This window comes from Centruroides vittatus, unplaced genomic scaffold, assembly GCF_030686945.1.
Source record: "Centruroides vittatus isolate TY-2023 unplaced genomic scaffold, ASM3068694v2 contig_1049, whole genome shotgun sequence".
NCBI lineage: Eukaryota > Metazoa > Arthropoda > Arachnida > Scorpiones > Buthidae > Centruroides > Centruroides vittatus.
Window position 1 is genome coordinate 540,340 of NW_027120677.1, and position 22,879 is coordinate 563,218.

Below are 22,879 nucleotides of genomic sequence, written 5' to 3' on the forward strand. Positions count from 1 at the left end.
TAATAAAAAATTATTTAAGAAATACGAGGGTCATCGAGAAAGTAACAACCTATTGCGCATTCTGGCTGCGCAGTTTGATCTCGGGCTACTATCCAAGGTCGAATAGTTTCCTTGACATCTTTTCTCAGTTTTGTACGAGTGCTTGTCGAAACAAGTTGTTATTGTGAATTCTGTGATTGTCAGCAATGAACTGTGCGATACAAAATTCCGCCGACTGTGAAGTCATAGGTGTTATTGGATTTTTGAATGCTCGGAAGTTGAAACCTCCTTCTTTGCTTGGTGAAATTGTCTCTGAACATCTTGGCTATAGCAAAATTTGTGCACGATGGTTTCCCCGGCAACTGAGTGACCAGCACAGAACATAGAGAATGGGTGCAGCACTGACATTTTTGACGCGGTATCACGCAGACAGAAATGCCTTTCTCGATCAAATTGTTACTTGTGATGAAACATCGGTTTCTCACTTCACCCCAGAGACCAAGCGCCAATCACTCGAGTGGCATCATCCCTCGTTACCCAAAAACCCGCGAAAATTCAAACAAACTCTGTCGGCACGAAAACTCGTGGCAACGGTGTTTTGGGATCGTAAGGGTGTTCTCTTGTTGGATTTCATGCCAAAAGGCACTACAATCAATGTAGATAGATAATGTGACACCTTAAGAAAACTATGGCGAGCAATCCAAAATAGTAGGCGTGGAATGCTTTCTCGCGGTATTATGCCTCTTCATGACAATTCCCGCCCTTACTGCTGCTGCAACCACAGGGTTGCTGGATCGATTTGGATACGAAATTTTTGATCATCCACCCAGTCCGGATCTTGCTCCTTGCGATTTTAGCCTTTTCACGAAACTCAAAGAGTTCCTGGGCGGGAAACGTTTTGGAAGTGATGATGAGATGAAGAATGCAGTAAACAACTGGCTCAATGGACTGGCGGCAGCCAACTACAACACGGGAATTCTAAAGCTCGTGGACAGATATGACAAATGCTTAAATAATAACGGTGATTATGAAGAGAAATAAAGTAAGTTTCAATTTTGTAAGTGACATGTTTTTGTTAATAAAATATATTTCTTTCATTTATTAAAACCAAACGGTCGTTACTTTCTGGATGACCCTCGTAGAATGGGTCAGGAAAGACTTTCAGCTTTGGCAGTTTTAAATGTTCTTGAAACCGTGTTTTTACTGTATATTGAGCATTGAACACAAGACCGTGTTATTTATCGAAACCTGTACGTAGATTCTGTACATTTGTCACAGAAAATTTGACATCCGAACTTGTTTAATGAATAAAAATTTGACAGTTTCAACTGCTTTTTATTTTATAAAATCCGTCTTCTTGCGCCACCAGAGGGTCTCGCGAAATGTAGCTTGCCCACATCAAATTTAGGTCTTGCCCCGCCACTGAAACGAAGTATTGGAATGCAGTTTAAAATCTTAATACAGTATTGACAATTTTGTTAATAAGATGTTCGTTTAATTACCGACTGCTCCATATAAGGTTATGATATGATGAGAGCGAACGTTGAAGACGAAGAAACGAACATTACACAACTAATATATAGAGCTAGTGGAAGGAACGGCGAAACTAGATCGAGGCGCCTCTAGCGGTGACGCCGGATGACACAATCGGGGCTACAAAAGCGGCACCAGTGTTGTTCCACCTAGTACTTTTGTACTAATTTAGTATCTTTTTACTTGTTCCAGTACCAAGATACCCAACACCATTTTCCTAGTACTATTCATGAAATCCTAATACCTTTACTTTGGCAGTAAATAGATGTTTTTATTGCTTCCTCATTCGAGTGCAGCAGTTGAACGTATTTTTTTACAGTTAAATTAATAAAAACTGAACTACGAAATCGAGTTCTTACCGATTCCTATGAAGCACTGTTATTAGCAAAGGAGCTGCTTAAAAGCAACAACGATAAAATGTTATAGGTCTACTTGGAAACCATCATCTGCTTCAACCGTACAAAATCATTCTAGTGAGGAAGATTCTGATGATGATCTTACCAGTGATTTTTCAATGTGATAATTTTAAAGTTCAGTACTTCGTGTTCATTACTTTTGTTTCAACATTTTGTTCATTTGATTCTTGTTGAGGAATAATAGCATTCTTGCAATATATGAATTTATTCTGTATGAATTTTGTATGTTACATGTAACACTATATACGGGTGGGCCAGCGAAAACGAAACGGCTGAGTGTTCGTGTTCGTCCAAGCAAAGCGCTCGGACAGGTCGATTTTACTCTCTAGGGGACATCTTTTGCAATAAAGTTTTTGCGATTCTGAATACAACAGACAACAAAAAATTTTAAAAACTCATTTATTTTGTATTAACTAAACAAGCATTTATTTCGAAAAAAATGTTTGTTTAGTTAATATTCAGAATCGCAAAAACTTTATTGCAAAAGATGTCCCCTCGAGAGTAAAATCGACCTGTCCGAGCGCTTTGCTTGGACGAACACGAACACTCTGCCGTTTCGTTTTCGCTGGCCCACCCTGTATATTTTAATAAATAGCGATTTGCTAAATTATAAATTTATATATTATTTATAAGTATATATTTAAATAATATATAATATATACATACATTCTGCAGTTTACGGTCAAAGTAATGCCTGCATTAGTCAGTCACTTCATCATACAGTCACTTCTCGACTTACGATGGGGTTCGGTTCCGCAACTTCGGACGTAAGTCGAGATTATTTTGACTTAATGTATTGATTCTGCACGTACTGTACGTATGTCGTATTACCGATATTAATATCGATTTTTAAAAAAACACTATCGCACATTACTGGTTAACTTTTGAACCTGGCGGTGCAGTAATGTATGTAATACTACGACCAACCACACAACAGTTATTTTTTGAAGTTTTGTGTGGAAGAAATCTGGTTCATTATCACAGGAAGAAAACAAGCACCGCGTTTCAGTACGTATCCAACCCAAAGACACACGTGTTTTCCCGAAGCAGTTTTCTTTGCCTGCGTACAGGTGGCGCTCAACTCAGTTTCACTAGCTCTATAAGTAATTTAATATTTTAAGCTTACCGGCGACAACGGCGCCGCCACTAAACGAAACAAAAGATGAGACCTTACATTAGATAATAACACTTAGTCTATGTATATTTATAAAAGTAAACAGTTTATAACAGAGTAAACATGTTAAAATTTAGAAAGTTGAATTTCTTCTGTAAGTGTATTTTTAATTCAAATTCTTATTCAGCATCACTTGACATAGTGTTTCGTAACAAGACAGAAGTTAAATAATCAAGAGGCACATTTAAATTGTAGAATCTTCGAACAACTCATGCTTTTTCAAGTACAGAAGAAAAGTAATCACTCGAATATTTATTAATATAAATTTAAAATACAAACTTTTAATTATAATATATAAAAAATTAAAAGTCTGTTCGTTCTATTATAATAGTGCATATTTTTACATAAACTTTACGCCATCTACATTAATTGTTTTAACATAGCTATGTCAGTTATCTTTTTATGTATGCAGCTCTCTGAAGATGTTGCTAGTGTGAGATAAGCAGAGGGTCAGGGGGAAAACCTCGCTGACCACTTACGCTGCACGGGTTGGTAAAACCCGACCTCGTTGTCGTCGGATGGCTAGGAGGGCAAAAAGTGAGTGGCGAGGTGCGTCAGTAAGTCGACAGGCGTCCTTACTTTGACAGGAGACAGGTTTTACAAATAACAATAAAGGTTTATTAAATAACAAAAGCGAACATACAATAAAGATATAAAGATAACTACTGCTAAAATGCGGATAAAATATCCCTATCGCTAACCGCGATCTAACCAATAAAGTGGTCACGTGCCTAACTTCTAATGAGAGAGAGTTTACAAAGGTTACGTCGATATACCTTAATATGTGGTCCGATGACAGTATGCGACGACCTCCTGGACTATGGAAGCTGGCATCAGTCTTATGTCCGGGACTGGAGACACTGGATTCATTCAGACCTTCCTGGACGATCGCCCCCTCTTTCCAGAGTCGATCGGGTTTTTATACCATCGTTGTTGGCACTGAGCCAGCCTGTCATTCAACGTTCGATGACCAATTTGCTGACTCGCGATGACTTGGATTTTTGTTTTTTCTTTCGGATCGGATCGGATGTGTAATCAACATCCGATCGATTTCCTATCGAACTTGCGGGTCATGAACCCCTTTAAACTCTCGAATTTACGCCCTCAAAACCTGCGGACTCACACTAGATCAGTTTTGATATTAGTCTTTCTTAGATTTTCTCTTCCTCATATACTGTACCACTTATTCGCTTCTAAGATTTGTTTGAGATGCCATCCGCTCTGGAAGGAAAGAAATGCAATCTGAAATAAGTTATCTTGTTGCTTTTTGTTTTTTGTGTATTCAGAATTGAATCTTGAAAGTTCTTTGTGCCAGAGACGATTGAAAGTCGTGGAGCAGGAAACCAAATTATCCGGTATCCCGACCATTTGAGGATCCAAGGGGAAGTCGCAGCTTCTTCAACCAAGTCCATGAAATGCCATTCTGCCTCATCTGCACTTGAAATCTCAGAGATTGCCAGCACTTGCTAAAATCCAAATAGTCAAACGGGGATTCGATCCTGTATATTCCCAACGGAGTAGAAGCCTTCTGTTCTAAGTGTCTGTTTACTCCATTGATGCGTACAATAACAGTATTTGTGTAATTAATTGAAATTTCAAGATTAGTACAATTTATAAAAATTAAATAATCTGTGCCAACTCTTTTAGTTTATTCACAATTCTACTAAATGCGATTGCTTTCCCTATCCTTTCCGGTAATTTTTGATTGAGATAATAGTTATCAAGGCAAAACTAACGTAATTTTCCTGTAATGTTTTGTAATCACTACAAAAAAATATTTTAGACCGGATATAACTAACGAGTAGAACTTTTTAGAATGTCAATATCGTTAATTAATACATTCGTGCTGAAAAATTACGTAAATATGATTTATCTTTTAAATTAAATTTTAAATAAACGTTTAAAATTTGCGCACAAAATCTGAATTATTTTGTTACTAAAAGCAAAATTGTGCCCACCGCTGACCAAATGGATAAAACCACCGAATATTGGTTGTTGGTCACAGGTTCACGCCTCTCCAGCGGGCTGCAGTTTTCTGGGCTTTCTTCACTTGGATCTAACGCCTGAATAGGGGCTACCTTATCATATAAAGTCTCCCCGAGATAGCATTTTGGCAAAAGGTAGCCTGCATTTTAACCATACCAAAGACCAAATGGCAGTATGGTTAAGATGCAGGCTAATGGAGGACTCGAGTCGAATTCGGGTGAACAACCCCAGGAATTGTTTGGGGGAGATCTGTCCTGGATACTTCGTGCCCCATTTCTCACCACTCGCCCACTCTATGTGCCTGGGAAAATGTCCTCTCAGCTTCCATTAATAATTATTTTATTTACATTTGAGATTCTTTACGTTGTAAAATATTTTACAATATAAAAATGATAATTAGATTTTGACATAAAATTTATAAAGCATTTATTAATTACTACATTATCTATTAGAATAAATAATTTATTGTTTTGAAATTGCTTATTACATTAATATGACAGCTGTACTGGCGGAAGTCTTCAGTTGCAACATTTCAGAACGGATGAAATATTCCACGTTCTAACAACTGATAAAAAGTGATATTTTATTCCTAGAAAATTTATTTTAAAATTATTTTATTAAAATTTCATTTTAACTTTGAATCTTTGAATGCTTTTGTTATTAAGGTAAATTTTTAAGAGATTTAATACTAGCACTTTTAATGCCCACAATTTTATATAGTTACAAAAGTAAATTTTTATTTCACAATGAAGTACATCATATTTCTATTTTCAACAACTGCATTCTATATTGAAAATTTTGAAAATTATAATATAAAATTGTAAAATATTGGAAATTAACATAATTCAACTAATTTACTACAGACTGTTATGAGAAATTACACTTTCTTTTTTCCTTTTCTTCCGTTGTTTATATCGAGATTATGGTTTTCCGCCATGTTCTTTGAAAGACTTGCAGACTTATAAATAATTAAAATAGAGCTCAACAAAAAGTGAAGCTTCCATAGAGTCCGTGTATATCACAAGTAAACAAGTAAATTAAAAAAAAAAAAAAGCTAACAGGCACAAGATTCTTGAACGACATTAAGGATCTCAACGAAAGGCACCAACGTCGATCACAAGCCATCAGTCATTCTAAAAACCAGCTGAAAAATTTATATATTTAGACGCTTATTTCTGTTATATCTATATAGAAAGCTCTGTGGGAATTTATATTATAGAATTACATTTAAATTTATAAAACAAAATACAGTAGAGAGTCGAAAATTGGAACGCCGGTAATTGAAATGGCCGGAAACTGGAACGATTTTCAGTCGGACTGTGTCGTGCTGAATCGAACGTTTTTGATACTAAATTTACTTCTAAAGTATAATTTTCATGTTTTTTATATTCTTCAATATATTTATTTTGTTTGTACAAAATAAAGAAATAATTTTTAACGATACGATAGCCTCGATTATTATTATAAAAATTTTTGTTAGGCTTAAAATCGACGAAAATTCAACACGAAGCGACACGCAACGGAGAAAAATTCAACAGGAAGCGTGATACGCAACGGAGAAAAATTTGAACATCAGACAGGTTAATATATTTTTCGTACATAATCGGAAATTGGAAAAAATCACTACTAGGAACGACCCCAGTCCCCAATTGGTTCCAGTTATCGACGCTCTACTGTATTACTGTATTGAAGATTTAAAAAAAAAATCGTAGAACGAAAAAGTTGTAAAATGTCAGGTTTCCTTTAATTTAATCAGTTAAAACAATGGATTGTTATCTTTTCTTATTTGTAATAACATTGATTAGTGCATTCTTTATATTGCATAAAAAGAAAAACGGAAAAGTTGTAATATATGTGAAATTAGCACAAATTGCTTATCAATAGAATCTATTAAGTTCAATTATAGTTCAATTGAACTTAATAGATTCTATGTAGTTCAGTATGTAGTTCAATTATAAATAAAAAAACAATTTGCTAACCAGAAATTTCTGTAAGATACGTCTACCAAAGTGTTTTTTTTGGATTACAGAGACGTATTTATATTGGAATATACCATACAGCAAGCCGATTATATATTGTAGAATCTATTAAACCTAATATTTATTCAAAAGCAGCTGGTTTTGATCTTAATGTACGTGTACGAAGATTTCAGATATATTCAACGGATATCCTTCGCTGGTAGGCTACTGCTATTCTATTGAGTAAAACTTATTGAAAAATACTTCCAGGAAGAAAATCTATAAATAGCGAAGTTGAGGCCGAAGTTTTAAACGCGAAAACGTGTACGTCGGACGTTCAGCGCCGCTTTCCTTGTAAGTCTAGAAGTTTGGCAATGGCCTTTGGAATGTCGAGCAAGATCCCACTGACTCTCCAAAGTTTTTTTTTTTGGCTTATAGGAAAGCGGCGCCAAACGACCGACGTACACGTTTTCGCGTTTAAAACTTCGGCTTCAACCTCGCTAATAACTCATGAACTTGTACAACATATAGAGATGGGATATTGCGTAGCGGCTACTGGTTGCTTCGGTTTTATTCAAAAAAGAAAACGCGACACATGGCGATCTGTCAAGGGGAATGCCTCGCGGGAGGTCTTTTATGGGAAACTGGCCCCTATTTGGACGTTACTGACGTAAAGAAAATCTGAAAAACTCCTCATGTCCAGCTGGATATTGAGTCGGAAATCAACAACCCCAACTACCAGTTTCAGTAATTTCGTCCACTCGGCTACTAGTGAGTTCGTGGATACTGGACCAATTGGAAAAACTAAGATCGCTCCGGACGATCTTCAGCTGGCTTGGTATCAGATATGTCGATCTTCACTCCAACTGGACACAATAGGCAGGCATTTCGCGTCTCATTTCTTCACACAAAACCTTTCATATAGAAAGATGACAAAAAAAAGTAGAACACAAAAGTTCTCAAATATCAATCATCGAGAAACGAAGTTAAATTTGGAAGCAAAACGAATAATACTAATAATTATATCGGCGGCAGCTCTGATTCCAAAAGCATTAACTGTGCACCTAAAGAAACTGTCACTAACTGGTGACCTTATACCAGAAATGCATGTTGTTTTGCAAGCATGCCACACAGTGGCGTAGCGTGGGTGTCAGCCGCCCGGGGCGGAGGAAAATTTCGCCGCCCTCTTATTTAGGTATTTTTACACGATATTATTATTTATTGTGAAATTTTGCCGCCCCTAAAAGTGCCGCCCGGGGCGGGCCGCCCCTGCCGCCCCTACTACGCTACGCCACTGATGCCACATCACTCGCAGATTCCTCAACCTCGATCAATAAAAAGAAAACAAAGGGCTTGATTTTCATTAACCCGCCAGAATTACCGGTCGAACCGTGAGAAACAAACTTATAATAATAATATAATTAAAATAACCAATGGTTGCATTAAAGTTCCAAGAAAAAATTTGGCTAGATTTGAGATTTTATTCGGAATAACTGCCGTCTGTAAAATAAAATACCAAAATACTTATGATTATTTTTCTAAAGTGACAATATATTAATTACATCTTTAGCTGATAAAATAGGTTAGAATTCAACTGATAAAACTGTTTAGTTGAATTCTCACCTATTCCTATTTAATATGTCTGTATCAGATAATAAAATCTATAAAGGAAATCAGTTTATATTTCGTAACATGACGGAAATCAAACTGATGAGTATTAAAGTTCACTTCATATTACATAGATAATCGAAATGAATCGCTGGATGGGTAGAGTGGCTTTGGTAACGGGTGCTTCTGTGGGTATAGGGGCATCAATATGTAGAGAATTAGTAAAAAATGGAATGAAAGTGATTGGCTGTGCCAGAAACGTAAACGCTATTGAAAAATTAGCTGACGAGTTGGCATCACACTCTCCAGGTGAATTGCTACCAATAAAGTAAGATAATTTGAATCTATCATACACTTAGTGAATTTTTTTGTTTTATAATTTTTGAAATTGTTATAGATGCGATGTGACCAACGAATTGGAAATTTTGAACGTTTTTCAAAAAATTCGAGAACATTATGGACAAATTGATGTATGTATTAACAATGCTGGCTTATCTAAAGTCTGTCCTTTAATGAATGGCAAGACGGATGATTGGAAAAATATTATAGACGTAAGATATATATCTATATTGTATTATTTATAAGCAAATATTACAAATACATGTATTAAATATAGTGGTACCTCGCACTTCGAATTTAATTCATTCCAGGAAGTCGTTCGAACTCCCATTAGAAATAATTCATCCTCAGACCCTAAACAATACTCATTTCAATAAACTTAAAATAGCAAACACAATTTAAGGTAAAAATAACAATTAAAGCGCTAAGAATAAATTAAAACACGAAAACAATACATAAAATACGTAAATATCGTATAATAAAATGAAATTTGCATTTGCTGTTCGCATACTGTCGACTTTGTCATCTTAAACATGGCTGCCAGATACCACGCGTGTACGGCTTTCGTGTTTTCCTATAAATTCCCTTTTACCTCAATCGTCGATATAACAGCTTCCCTTTACTTGTTAGACTTCGTTGCTTACACACACTTCTCGAGTGTCGTGGTTAATAACCATATTTATTGGGTTGAACACAGTTTTCGTGTATTTTCAATAACTGTAAAATTTAACACATTACTGCTAATTTCAGATTGTATTCTTTGTTTCGAAGCTTATTTTTTTCCAATGCCCCCGCAGTTTGAACTTTGAAGTGTTTGAAGTACGAGATATCACTGTGTTTCATTTTTATTCTCTATATAAATTGATTTTGTATTTCCTTAGCTGTATTTATAGTTGTTCTTTAGGCATAATATAACACTGAAAATATCAATAATATAGATGAGTAATTTTAATTAACGAAGGTAGAACAACCTTCATCAGTCATTGTAGATATCAAGTTTGGTATATGAATCCTCGAGATATCGCGTTAAGATTGCTGGATTTTAATAATCACTTACCAAAATCTTGTTTATTTGGTCAAAAATTTGACTAAAATTTATTATATAATGAAGAATTTGATATTATTATTCATTATAGTACCAAATAAAACTTAACCTCTTGAAATTTCACCACCTAAGGTTAACGTTCTCGCATTGTGCATTTTTACCCGTGAAGCAATAACACTGATGAAAGAAAAAGAAATAAATGACGGGCAGATAATACATATCAGCAGGTAAGTATATTTTTAAAAAGTAAAATTAATCTAAAAATGTTTAATTAGAAATTAGCTTTATGTATATCTTCGAATATAAAACTGTTAACGTAATTAAATTTGTTTAGACTTTAAAATTAATATCTGGAGAATTTTAAGACTTTTTTAAAATATATTTCCTCCCTACGTGCACCGAGACCTGTTCTCATACCCACAATAGGAGTTTCAGGGTCCCTTGATTAAAACAGTTAATCAATTCCTCGTTGCTAGTGTATATCAAAATCGCGTTAATCACATCTAGTGGACCTCGGTACTCGACCGTACAATCACCACCCTCTAGAACAAATACTTTTGTCATCAATAAAAAAGAACTTTGTGACAAAAGTAACTAATTTAGAAGTAAAATGAAACCTTAGAGCACTTTTGGGGATTTTTTCAACTCTGCCCTGTGGACACTAAGAGAGCCTCTTTTAGTAAGCCCAACATGGGTTCAGCCAGGCCCACAATGGGGTGAGGAACGGGGCCAGACATATCCGGACGGATTACACCCAAAAAATTCCTGGGGACTTTTCAACTCGTCCGGATTCTATCCTTTACGCGTTAACCGCCATATAGTTTCTAAGGCCAATTATAGATCATTTAAATTTTTTAAAAAAACTAATAAATATCATAGACAAATTAATGCGAATATTATTAAGCGATGTTGTGTTAAAATTCTATTTGAAATAAAATAGTTTTATTAAACTGTACCGTTTTATATCTAATTTTTAGTAGCAGACTCGAGTAATTCAGTAAATTTATAGCATAAATAGCGACCAATCACATGGTGATATAGATGACAGCTCATGTCTGTTTTCAAAGAAAACAATCACGATTTTGACGTAGAAAATAATAATTTAGTCACGACTTTATATATTTAATAACTGGTATATTCAAAAAGAAGTCGTAGTTCCTTATAGAATCAAACATGATTTTTTCGTTTAGTTTTCTTTTCTTTTGATTGAAGATATAACAGAATGAAAACTTACGAAATATACCTACTAAGCAATTGTCGTTATTGGAGTTTTATATTAACACAGGAAATTATTTTTTCTAAACCTCTGCTTAAATACTAGTTCCCTTGTAATGATTTTATATTTCTCTAGTCCACGACTTAAAAATTGTAAGAGGTGATGTAATAGTATATTTAACTATAAATATTTTGTTACTCCTCCAGTTATATATATATTGAACTAACTTTATGAGATAAGTCTTAAATTTCAAGCAAGAAACAATCTTGATATTGAAATGACAGTCTTCGTACAATTCATGATATTTCATGCCGCACGATAGCTTGACACCCATGTTATTTATCGTATTTTTAATTCAGTCATCGCGTGCTAAGACATCGCAAATATCCTTTAAAGGAAAAAGAAAGTAGTATTTATAGGTATAGGTATATTTTACAATGGATCGTTTAAGATCAAATTAATTCAGTGGTTCTCAACCTTTGACTTCGTGTTTTGTTGGCATCCTGACCAAACAATGTAGCATCAAATATGCCTTTGTGTGTGTAAACGAAAAGTAACATTGAAGATCTACAGTTTTTTCACAAAAGAATAAACATTAAAAAGTTAAAATAATACAAAATGTTAGAAAATTATTCTAAAAATGCTATTGTCCTTGAAAATTTCGTAACACAACTGAAAACCAGATTAACTAATTTAAATATCTCGAGCAATAAAATAATTTTATACATGTTCCGTATTGTTTCCACTCTTACATGTTCTTCAGTCTTTCATCTTTGTGTCCATGCCGGTAAATTAAATTATTATATAATTTACTTTATATATTCTGCCGAATTATAGTTTTGATTTGTATAATGTTTCGTTCTAATTAGTATACTTGCACATCACGTTAAGTCACATACTGGATTAAGTTTTTATTCGGGAACGAAGCATATGGTAAAAGCATTGGCAGAAGGATTACGACAGGAATTAAGAGCCGAGAAAAGCAAAATTAGAGTTTGTGTAAGTTTACAATTTAATATTTTGTTTTGCAGTAATTGAATAATATAATATATATATATAATTTTTGGCAGTGCATCAGTCCTGGTCAAGTGGAAACAGAATTTCTGGAAAGGATGTTGAAAAATCCTGAACTTGCTAAACTTACCTATAAAAACCGTTTACCTCTTCAACCAGAAAACATAGCCAATGCTGTTTTAAATGTATTGAAAATGCCAGATTATGTTGATATCAATGACATCATTGTTCAAACTACAGAATGAGTAACACAGTTTAGATAAAAAGCTTAAAGATTTAAATGTTAATTAAAATTGTTTCTTTGTAGTATTGTTTGTGTATACGAGTCACCTTCATAAAGTTTTTTCAATTTGATGACACTTGTACACTTTGTAAATCGCATCAACTTTCACGAAATTTATCTTACGACTGTTTGAATATCTTAACGATTGTAATACACAATATATACTTACTGGAAAAGTAAACATTATATCCTTATCGATGCTCTCTTGTAATCACGAAAAAGTTTTCGCGCCTCTCTACGTTATTATATGAAAATATATATTGTTTTCGATTTTACCCTTCTAACGTTAGCATTACAACCGAAAACTCACCATGATGCTTTGTTGTGCAGGCCGCGAATTTTTTGTTGGGTAGGACACGTTGCAAATTTGGCAGGCTTGAAACATAGTATCACCATTGTACGAGATCACAGAGGATCAATGAACACACTTCGTCTTCAGACTTTAAACCGCAGAAAGGACACAGTATTGCGTATCCCTTACAATACTGAAGTCTCTACATAGGATGACTGTCTTGCACAAATGTTTTCGTGCAGTACCAAAAGTGGTGAATTCCTCGTTCTCTGGAATTTCATCATACTTAGGTTAGTTTCTTCTGGTCAATAGAGATTTCTCTACATATAGCGCTAATACATAATCTATTGAGAGGGAAAGATATAAACTTTTCGTTATCTTTTAGGTTGTGGTAAATCCTTTCTTATAGTGTAGTTCTCTACCACGTGCAAGAAGTCACCACCTAACTGGAATTTTCAAAAAGTACGACTCAACTACACCTGCTGCAGTGACTGTGCAACTTGTGTGTGTAAATATATATAATTACAGAGGATGCTCCAAATTTTTTCAACATCCTTAGAAAAGGCACAATTCAATGAATTTCATTAAATGGCACTTATATAATAATTCATCAACAATATAAAGGGTTACTTTACATAAAAGTAGAAAAATAAAACAATAGACATTTTCCTTAAACTCCAATAATTTAAGGTTTTAAAATATATTATCGGAGTTTAAAAATTTATTTGATGTATTCCGAGTATAATTTGAATTGTATATAAGCTCTTCAGTGACAATTACGTTCTCTTACAGGCCTTCATAACCTAAGACTTCATTAAAAAAATCTAGAAGAAAATAAAATAATATCAGTTTTACAAAATTAATAACAAAGTTTTTATTGTTAAATGAGACTTACCTTTTTAGATAAGAGAAAACCACTTTAAAAAACAATGTCATTATTTAATGAGGGGATTCGTTTAAGTAACATTTTGTAAGGCATTCGCAGTTGATTTCATCCTGCGAGCACTAAATGGGCCTTTTTCAACCCATCGTGGACCCACAATGGGTATGGGTGGACAGAAACGGGGCCTGACATATATTAAAAAATTCTTATTCTGCTATTAAAAATTACGAAAGGAAAATATTCAATAAAAAAAAGAAAATTTATGTTAAAGGAAGTCGAATAGGAAAGTGTGACGTTAATATGACTCATCGGTTTTTCCCAGCACATGACTGTCGTCGAATACACAACTGATTATTTATTGAAATAAAATTCATCTTTGCACTTTAACTATTCAAGGACTATTATTTAATTCTACTTCTGCGTTCTGGGATTAAATATCCTGTAATTGATTACCTCGATGCAAATGATTAATATGAGTTAAATTACAATAAATTGAAAAGGCACCTTGGATGCGTAACGTGAAAATTAATTATATTATAGAAGTTATAGCGCAAATAGTTAATCGTGCATTTATTTGAGAGAACTGTCACGCAACGATACTATTTTTCTCAAAATAACTATCGATCAACGATTATTTTTTTAAATGTAAGTAGAAAGTATGAGTATTACACGTGGAATAAGTTACGATATCACGAAAATTTTGCTTCAAATCCACGATATAAACTTACGTACAAGTTTACAATGTAAAAGTTTGTGTCGTAACACAAAGAAAGTATCCGGATGAAAACTTATATCAGTGCAGTTGTTTTTGTATATGACATCTGATAAGATCTGCTTAATGAAGAGAATATTTCGCAAATAAAAATCCTATTAAGTTTAATTGTAATTCCTTCAGCTTTTATATTTTAAATAAATTATATTTTTAAGAACCAATTTTTAAAATATGGCAAGCAGATGCTTGTTTAGCACGACTCTTTTTTTTTGTCCCAAACTGATAAAGGAATGTTGCGATGAGGAGTGTCATAAAAACAATTGCTATGTTGTAAAGACTTCTTACTGTATTAAAAAGGAAATTTAAAACACTAACTAAAAAAAAATTCTTAATATAGAATAAACAATAAATTTCAGGTTAAGGTTAACAGTTTAGTAAACTTTGATAAACAAATTTAAATATATACTGTATATATATATTTTTTTTTCGAACGATAACTTTTATTGTAAATGATAATAAAAACATTTAAAAACACAAATAAATTACATTTGATTTTCTCAAGTAACAGATTTAATAAAAAAAATCTTTTCTTAAAATCAGTTACCTGTTTGTAATTTTGATCAATGTTACTTTAAATATCGAATTTACGACATTACATATGAAAATTTTATGTGTAGAACTGCGAAATTGATGACTAGTACAAATGAATACACTATTATATCTTCTATATTATGCATGTACTGTACATTAGGATAAGAAACTGGATTACAAAAACAAAACGAACGAACGAACAAAGGTGAAATTACTCCTAAAACAACTACAGAAAATAATTTTTCTTAAAATATCTGTCTTAAAAACATTTTTAATGAAGAAACTAAGAGTGCCGTTCTTGTCCGATAAAATTCTTCTAACTCCTTCATGTAGCAAAATATAAAAAGTTTCTCTACGCCCCTCTTTAAATATTTTTTCGTACAGAAGAATTTGTTGATATCTTTTAACAATTCTTATGATCTCGATGATATCTAACTAAGCTATATCACAAGAAATGATTGAGCAAAATCAGATGATTTGTACAAATGTCACCGTGTGCCACGAATGTGAAATGTGAGCCTCATTATAAAGTGTACGAATCTTCGTCAGTGCCATCCGGCCGCATTTCCGTTCCACCAAGGATAACATATCCATTCCGATAAGTAATTGTTTGAGTAAGGCGGGTAAAATGTCTGGTAGTGCATTGTAGGCATCTCGGTACCGTCTCTATACCATTTGTAATAGTTAGATAATGCTTGTTGCTGGAACCATTGTGGCATACAATTCATCCAGTTCTTCATAAACGCGTAATTCTGAATCATTTCGGATTCTCCTTTCTGTTGATCCGGTTTGGCATTTGCAGATTCGATGATATCTTGAGTGGTATATTCGGGGATTTTATCAAAATTGGGCAATTCTTTACTCGAGACCGTGGTATCATTTTCAGCATCGACGGCAGCATTTTTATCAGAATCAAAGTCCAATAAAGGTGATCTATCCGGCGACGACGGATGGACCGGTGGAGTATACGACACTTCCATGTCGCTACACATACTCAGTTCGTCGGTTGGTGAGTACACTTCGATGCTTTCTTTATCCAGAACGTTGTGTTCCGATATTCCAGAATCTTGAGAATCTCTTTTGCAATTAAGTGTGTTAGGTTTCTGATACGAAACTTTGTTTACATCTTTCAGACTGCATTCCTTTTGTAAAGTTTGCTCAGATTCGTGCTTTTCATTTAAATAGATGCCATGTTGCGAATAATCATCAGAACTGGCATCTTTGGTAACTTCTTTCTGGACTTTTGCTGTGTTTTTATCTAATTTGCACAAATTAGCGCAATATTCCATTTTGTATGGCAACATGGATTGAGTCTTTTCACCATTCTCGATATTTATAAAATTAGCTTCTTTCAAAGAGGACTTTGTTTCATTGAAGGAACTTTCGTTTTCGTGAAGATTTGAACATTTAGAATCAAAGTCCTCGAATTTATTTAAATTTTCTGATTGTTGATTGAGAGATGCGGAACTTATTGTAGAGACTGGTGGACTATTAAGCCGTTCGGGAGAGAGCTTCAGATGCTGGCGCTCTGCCGAATCACAAACTTTGTTGCTTGGTACATGATTCGTCTTTTCGTTGTTTAAGCGTAAATAACTGTGCTGAAAACTTTCTGAACATATTCGATCTTTAATACCAAGTTTTTCTTCTATTTCGTTTACCTTGCGTGAAGCAGCTTCCGAAACAGTCTCGTGAAAACACGAGGTTTTTTCCAATTTTCCGCTATTATTATTTTCTTGGTGTTTTATAGAATCGTACATACTTTCGATACTTGCAGGCGAGAATTCTGGAGTGGCGCTCGGAGGCGTTCGAATTTCTTCGGCTTTTCGACTCGAAAACAGTTCGTTCTCCATTGGATCGTAGTCGATTTTCTGTTTCTTAAGAGGTAATTCTGCATTATTGTAAGAGATGTCCCTTTTCGGATTTCGATAATCTAAATTCACGTTTCCGCACCGAAGCTTGATTCTCGGATCACTCGGACAAGCTTGTCTAGGTGCCCAGTTGCAAAAACATTCGTCGAGATGTTGAACCTTTTGAGCTTCTGCAGAGATTCCTTGCAATGGCATTCCTTCTGTAATTGTGACTCTGCGCGATTTATTCGTTGCTGCCACAACATTACCACTGACGTTGCTACTGTTATAAAGGCAATTTTTCCCCTTAAGTCGTGGATCTTTACACACATTTTTCTTGGTAAAATTAACTACGTCTAGCATTTTTGCTTTCGCCTCGTGACTTTCGTCATTTTCCAAATCCCTATCGAAATCAATATTTGTAATTTCGTTTAGCTTGCTGTAACAGTCTTCTGGACTGCAAGTAACTTTATCGTGAGATCTATTAATACATTCTCTCTTGTTCTGTGAAACGTAATTGGCGACGTCCGAATCAGTTGTACCGATGGACGAATGAGAACCTACTTCGTCGTGAAAATCCAACGGGAAAATATTTATTACTTCTTTAACCTTTGTTTCGACGGTTTCTTCGTCAATCAACTTCTGTACACGCATTTCTGGCTCCTCGTCGTTTTGCGATACGTTCCACAAAGCCGAAGGGTTCCACAATTTTAAACAATCTCTATTTTTCAGTCTTGGATCGGATAATTCCGTATCTTTGTCACACGTCAGAGGTATGTGAAATGGAGATTTTTTACTACCCTTTTCAATTAATTTCTTTCCATGAAAATATGTCACTCTCGATAATCTTTTGTTGTTTTTCTCTTTTTTGGGACTTTTCTCGGAATACATCTTGTCGTCGCTGTTTTCTACGTGCTTGGTGTTTTCCATATCATCTTGCAATATGTTTTCAATATTCTCTTTATTAGCCACATTTACAAATTCTAATAAATTAGCTTGCGTGGAAACTGATTTAGTAGAACCATTCGAAATTCGCTGTTTGAGTTTGCTCTGAAGAAGCTTGAATCGAGTCTTTTCGGTCTGTACAGAAATTGACTTCTTTGGTATCACAGTTTCTGAGTCAGTCTGAATAGTACAAGAATTGCGTTTACAACGTCTCGTTTGTGTGGCAACGTTCTTCGTGCCTGCGCACGAAGAAAATTTGGTGATCGTCCGAAACTTATGGTCCGAATACAGAGAAGAGTCGTCTTCGCTCAGAAGTATTTTCATTGCAAAATGCAATATTTCTTTGCTGGTTTCACATTTACAGGATGATCTCTTACATTCTAAAATCTGAATGATGAGTTTGGCAACGATCGCGGGGCTGATACTCGGAGGCAGATGCAAATTTCGTTTCACAGTTTCGCCAGCCATCACTCATTTTCCTGTAAAACAGAGAAAGAAAAACATGAATAAAAATTACAATAAAAATTTCCTGGTATTTAAATTTTTTCTATTTATTTCATTTCAAATAATTTTTCAGAATTTAGAATCTTGAGAAGAATTGCAAGATACTCATTGAAGAAAGAGCGGAAAAAAACAAAGATTTCACAGAAAGATTTCTAAAATCATTTAAAATTACAAAAGCATCTGTATTAAAAAATATTCTGTATCAATCACTGATATGTAAATATAACGTCTACAATGTAGCAGAAATTAGTTAATAAGATACCGTAAGTAGAAACAAGACTGTTGGTGCAGTACACGACACACACATCGTAAGTTCAAACAGGAGTGAGGAATAAACGATCATTAAACAACCACAATCTCGAAATTCCGAACGAGATTCCAACCTGGGTTCCTTTATCGCAATGACTACATTACACATTCTTTAGTAGAATGTATAGTGTCAGAATACCACACTTATTTTGAAAGATAAATCTTACCAAATTTGGTATCCCAACAGAACTGATTTTAAAACAGAGAATAACCTCTCACAAAAACAAAAAAGGGATTCGGGGATTTTTTTCTAAAAAGAGAAATGAAGTGTATATAAACAGTTTTGTAGTAAGCTACCAAGAGAAGTTTTCATTGAAATCAAAAATTTCAAATACGTGGCACACACGACAAATCTGTCCGAGAGCTTTCGAATTGGAGATGAATCTAATTTGAAAGCGATCGAACGAATTGTAATTTTTTTAAAAATTTATCTTCTAATTTTTTACTCCTCCCTTAGCATAGGTAGGCATATCTTAGCTTATCATAAACTTAAATGGTAGAGTAACATAAAACAACAGCTCTCAGACGAGAAACTTGTTCGAAAAGTTTGTAGTGATCAAAAGAAATAAAGAAACGGTTTTAAAACTAAAAACATACCTTTATTCAATTATGTATTTTTTAATGTATGTACCATTGTTTTAAGGACTTGTAGCCAATACGGAGAAGGTTTTTTTCTCACAGATAAAACTAACTGTTCCACATGGTTTTTGCAAGCTTCTAAATTACCAAAGTTTTTATCATAAAGAAATTCTGCAGAACCCGGAACAAATGGCAGTCTGGTGGGACAAGGTCGGGTGAGTATGGAGGATGGGGTAAAAAATCCCAATCTAGATGCAATAATTTTTGGCGTGTTCGTAAAGAAATTGCAGTCTGACATTATCTTGATGAAACAAACAATGACTTTTCTGTTGGCCAATTCCGGAAATTTTCCTTCTTCAGTTAATCCAGTCGGGAACAATACTTATCAGAATTGATTGTTTGATTCCGTGGAAACAGCTCGTGGTACAGAATTCCTTTCCAATCCCACCAGACGGTGAGCATGACCTTCTTCGGATGAAGACTGGACCTTTGGAGTTTTTAGTGGTGGTCCTTTTTTCTTACCCCACGATGGTTTGCGCCGATGCTATAAACGATCCACTTTTCATAACTTGTCACAAAACGTTTCAGAAAAGGGTCATTTTCATTTCGTTTTTGAAGAGAATCACAAATGCAGATGCGATACAGTTAAGTTCTTTTCCGCTAAGTCGCGAGGTACCCAAATGTATCCGAGCTTCTTCCGAATTCATGTATCCGAGCTTCTTCAAATTTTGAAATACAATACTGTTCGATGACTTTCACTATGTCTGCTACTCTCAAGCTGTGTAACGAGGGATGTCATCCAATGTTTTGATCCGGTCCTCTCCAATAACGGCGGGTCTTCTGGAGAATGGGGCATCTTCGAAGGTTGAAATTCAGCGAATAACTTTTCTTTCACAATAAGACAAATTAAACGTCCGTTATTTTAAAAAAATCTTAAAACGTCCGTTACAAAAATCCATTAATTTGTCTTGTAACGGACAACGTCATTTTTCGTAATATTTCATCGATTCATACAATTAATAATTTTCGCTTCATCCAGTGTCTCAACTGTCGGCTATGCTAATATAATAACTAAGAACTTAAACTTCTAAATTAATTCGATTCAAAAGTAATTTTTAAGACTCGAAGACTAATGCAGAACGGGACTAATTATCTTATCGCAATCCACACTTACCACCCGATCTTCCAAACATTCAATCTAGTGTTGCCAACTTTTCAAAATTGCTGACCGGACAATAGGTTTGTTCCAAAACTGTTTTGAATTTGAAACCGTACGAGGCATGGGCAACGTCATTTTACAGTCAAGGACCGAACAATGCGCATGCCAGTTTTAAACCAGTTATTAGGTTTGTTCCAACACAGTACTTATTTGCCAGAGATATTTGCAAGTTAGAATTTTAAAAGTACATTTTCTGTCCCTCAGTCCAGGAATAAGTTTTGGTAGGGTATGAAGTTAAAGTCTGTAACCGTTAAAGTAAAATATTCGCAAATATTTTTATAAATTTATTTTGTTTCATAATAATTTCACAATTTTTACGAAAACCAGACAAATTAATAATTAATCCGGACCACGAATTTAAAAACTGGCCTGGTGGCAACACTACTTCAATCTCAATCTTTTGACTGATTAATAGAGGCCGTGCGTTCAGCCCAAAACGTAAATGTCGGACGTTCGAGCGCCGCCATCTGGCAATTCTAGGAGGTTGATAATGGCGTTCGCTACGTCTAGCATGGCGAGTAGAGAAGATCGGTTTAAACTTCATTTTTTTTTGTGTTTGGGGTTTATTTTAATAAAATAAATAATCATTAAATTATGACTTAAGCATTTATGAATAACATTTTTAATCCAGAAATTATTTGTTTTTTTACATCGTCTAATTATTCAATTTTTTGCAAGTGATGTGAAGTGCCTATAGAATTTACATATATTTGTCTTTATAATAGCTTATCACAATTCTGTAGAAGTAGGTTTGTTCTTCCACGGCATCTTCTATCAACAACAGCGTAATAGGTTTGTAAATTTTCTAAAAATAATTTTTCGAGCTGCTTTCGGATTTACATAAGCCACTACTTCCCTCAACAAAAGTATGAGATAGTCTTATCGTACGGTAGGAGACACGACGCTAATTAAAAATAATTATTTAGTGTTATTAAACATCCTATAAATACTTTAAAATAGTTTATTTACCTTCGTCGTTGTTAACGTTTCCGCCATTTCTCAACAATATTCCATGAGTCAGTGCGCTGACTCATGGGATATTGTTGTGAACGTGCGCCGCAACGTATTTCACTTGGAGTTCAAACGTCAAACGTGTACTTCTGCTTGCCGTACAAGTTTAACGTTTGAACTTCGGCCGCGACCTCTCTAATAATTAATACGTAAACTATTAAGTGGTCTTCGATAGTCCAATCCAGATTTTTCAAGATGAAACAATGTAGGGATTCGTTTGATTCTTCTTTCCTCGAAAAAATTTCACGCAATTATACATTTAGGAAAACCTGCTGGTTCCAGTGAATGAATTCAAGATTTGATGATATTTGTTCGGCACGTTGCATCATTTGCCGATCATCATTTAGTGTTAAATACGATGGAATAAAGCATTTACAACGCATGCAGATTGCCAGAAGCATGAAGAAAAGAAGTGCATCTTCTAGTTTACCTTCCTCCGGTCGTCGCCTCGGCCAACGTAGGAGTTTCCAAAGATGGCGACCCTAAATGACACTGTGGGATTGCTCTTTGAATAAAAGAGAATTACTGCAGTTGCAATTTATTTGGGGATAGTGTTGTAATTGTAATGTTATTTCGGATAAAGTTAATAAGCATGCGTATCCACATATGAAATGGAGAATTTTCGGGTTTCTTTCGAAAGATTGATTCTGGATTTACCAAATCGTTTTCCATTACTGAAAGGAATCTGAATCGAAATCAGATGAAATTTTGGTATCGCCCCATCAGTAGAAAAAGAAACCTCTAACTTAAATTTAGAAACTAATTTTACTTATTAACTTCAAAGGGAAATTTTATCCGACAATGAGAATTCAGTTGCAATCTTTAACAACAAAAATACAAACGTTCGTCACAATTCACTTTTCTTGTATAAAATATTTTTAAAAAATCATTTTATTAAAAAGCAAGAAACGTATTTAACATTTATAGCTTCATTCAATTAATAAATGCGGATTAAATCCCTTTTCAATAAATTTTATTGGTCACGAACTACATCCTTTAGTTTTTTCAGGAAACAAAGCACAGTATTCACGTGTTAATGATCAATAAAATATGCTATATAAGGAGCTAATGTATAGTCGCCAAACAAAACACACCACGTAAAGAGACGAGTGTGACTAGTGTATGTATGCACTACTTATCACACGCGCAATACGTGTTCGCCCTACGTGAAAGGAAAACATTCAGTTAAATGGGGTTCACACACACACACACATATATATATATATATATCTATTATATTCTACGGCTGCATAAAGTAAACCTTTTGCTTACGTATGAAGGTCACTCAATACAAGAGACTTGGCATTCGAGTTAGCTGCTATAAACGTTATCATCTATCTATCTTCAGTTGTGAATATAAAACTTTGGCATTTCGTGCAAGTTTCAATAGAAAATAATAGAACAAAGATGTTATTCGGTATTTTCTGTACCAAAAT

General features: G+C 34.4%; 2 protein-coding genes across 6 annotated transcripts in view; one reads left to right on the plus strand and one right to left on the minus strand.

The window, feature by feature from the left end:
- Window positions 1–8,731: 8,731 nt before the first annotated feature.
- LOC136970703 (dehydrogenase/reductase SDR family member 11-like) lies at window positions 8,732–12,745 on the plus strand. Its single transcript, XM_067265172.1, has 5 exons — window positions 8,732–8,982; window positions 9,052–9,205; window positions 10,171–10,265; window positions 12,124–12,253; window positions 12,325–12,745. Exons 1-5 carry the CDS (start codon window positions 8,798–8,800, stop codon window positions 12,511–12,513), a joined length of 753 nt encoding a protein of 250 aa, XP_067121273.1. The 5' UTR covers window positions 8,732–8,797; the 3' UTR covers window positions 12,514–12,745.
- A 2,165-nt stretch (window positions 12,746–14,910) lies between these two features.
- LOC136970614 (uncharacterized) overlaps window positions 14,911–22,879 on the minus strand; it is a 62,837-nt gene continuing 54,868 nt past the window's right edge. For 4 of the 5 annotated variants that reach the window (XM_067265083.1, XM_067265065.1, XM_067265072.1 and 1 more), the window contains exon 2: window positions 14,911–18,300. In XM_067265083.1, coding sequence (XP_067121184.1) covers window positions 15,575–18,289 — 2,715 coding nt within the window. In that variant the 5' untranslated portion in view covers window positions 18,290–18,300 and the 3' untranslated portion in view covers window positions 14,911–15,574. Of the gene's footprint in view, window positions 18,301–19,231; window positions 19,256–22,879 lie in introns of those variants that run through there. The other variant, XM_067265091.1, reaches the window with a different exon arrangement.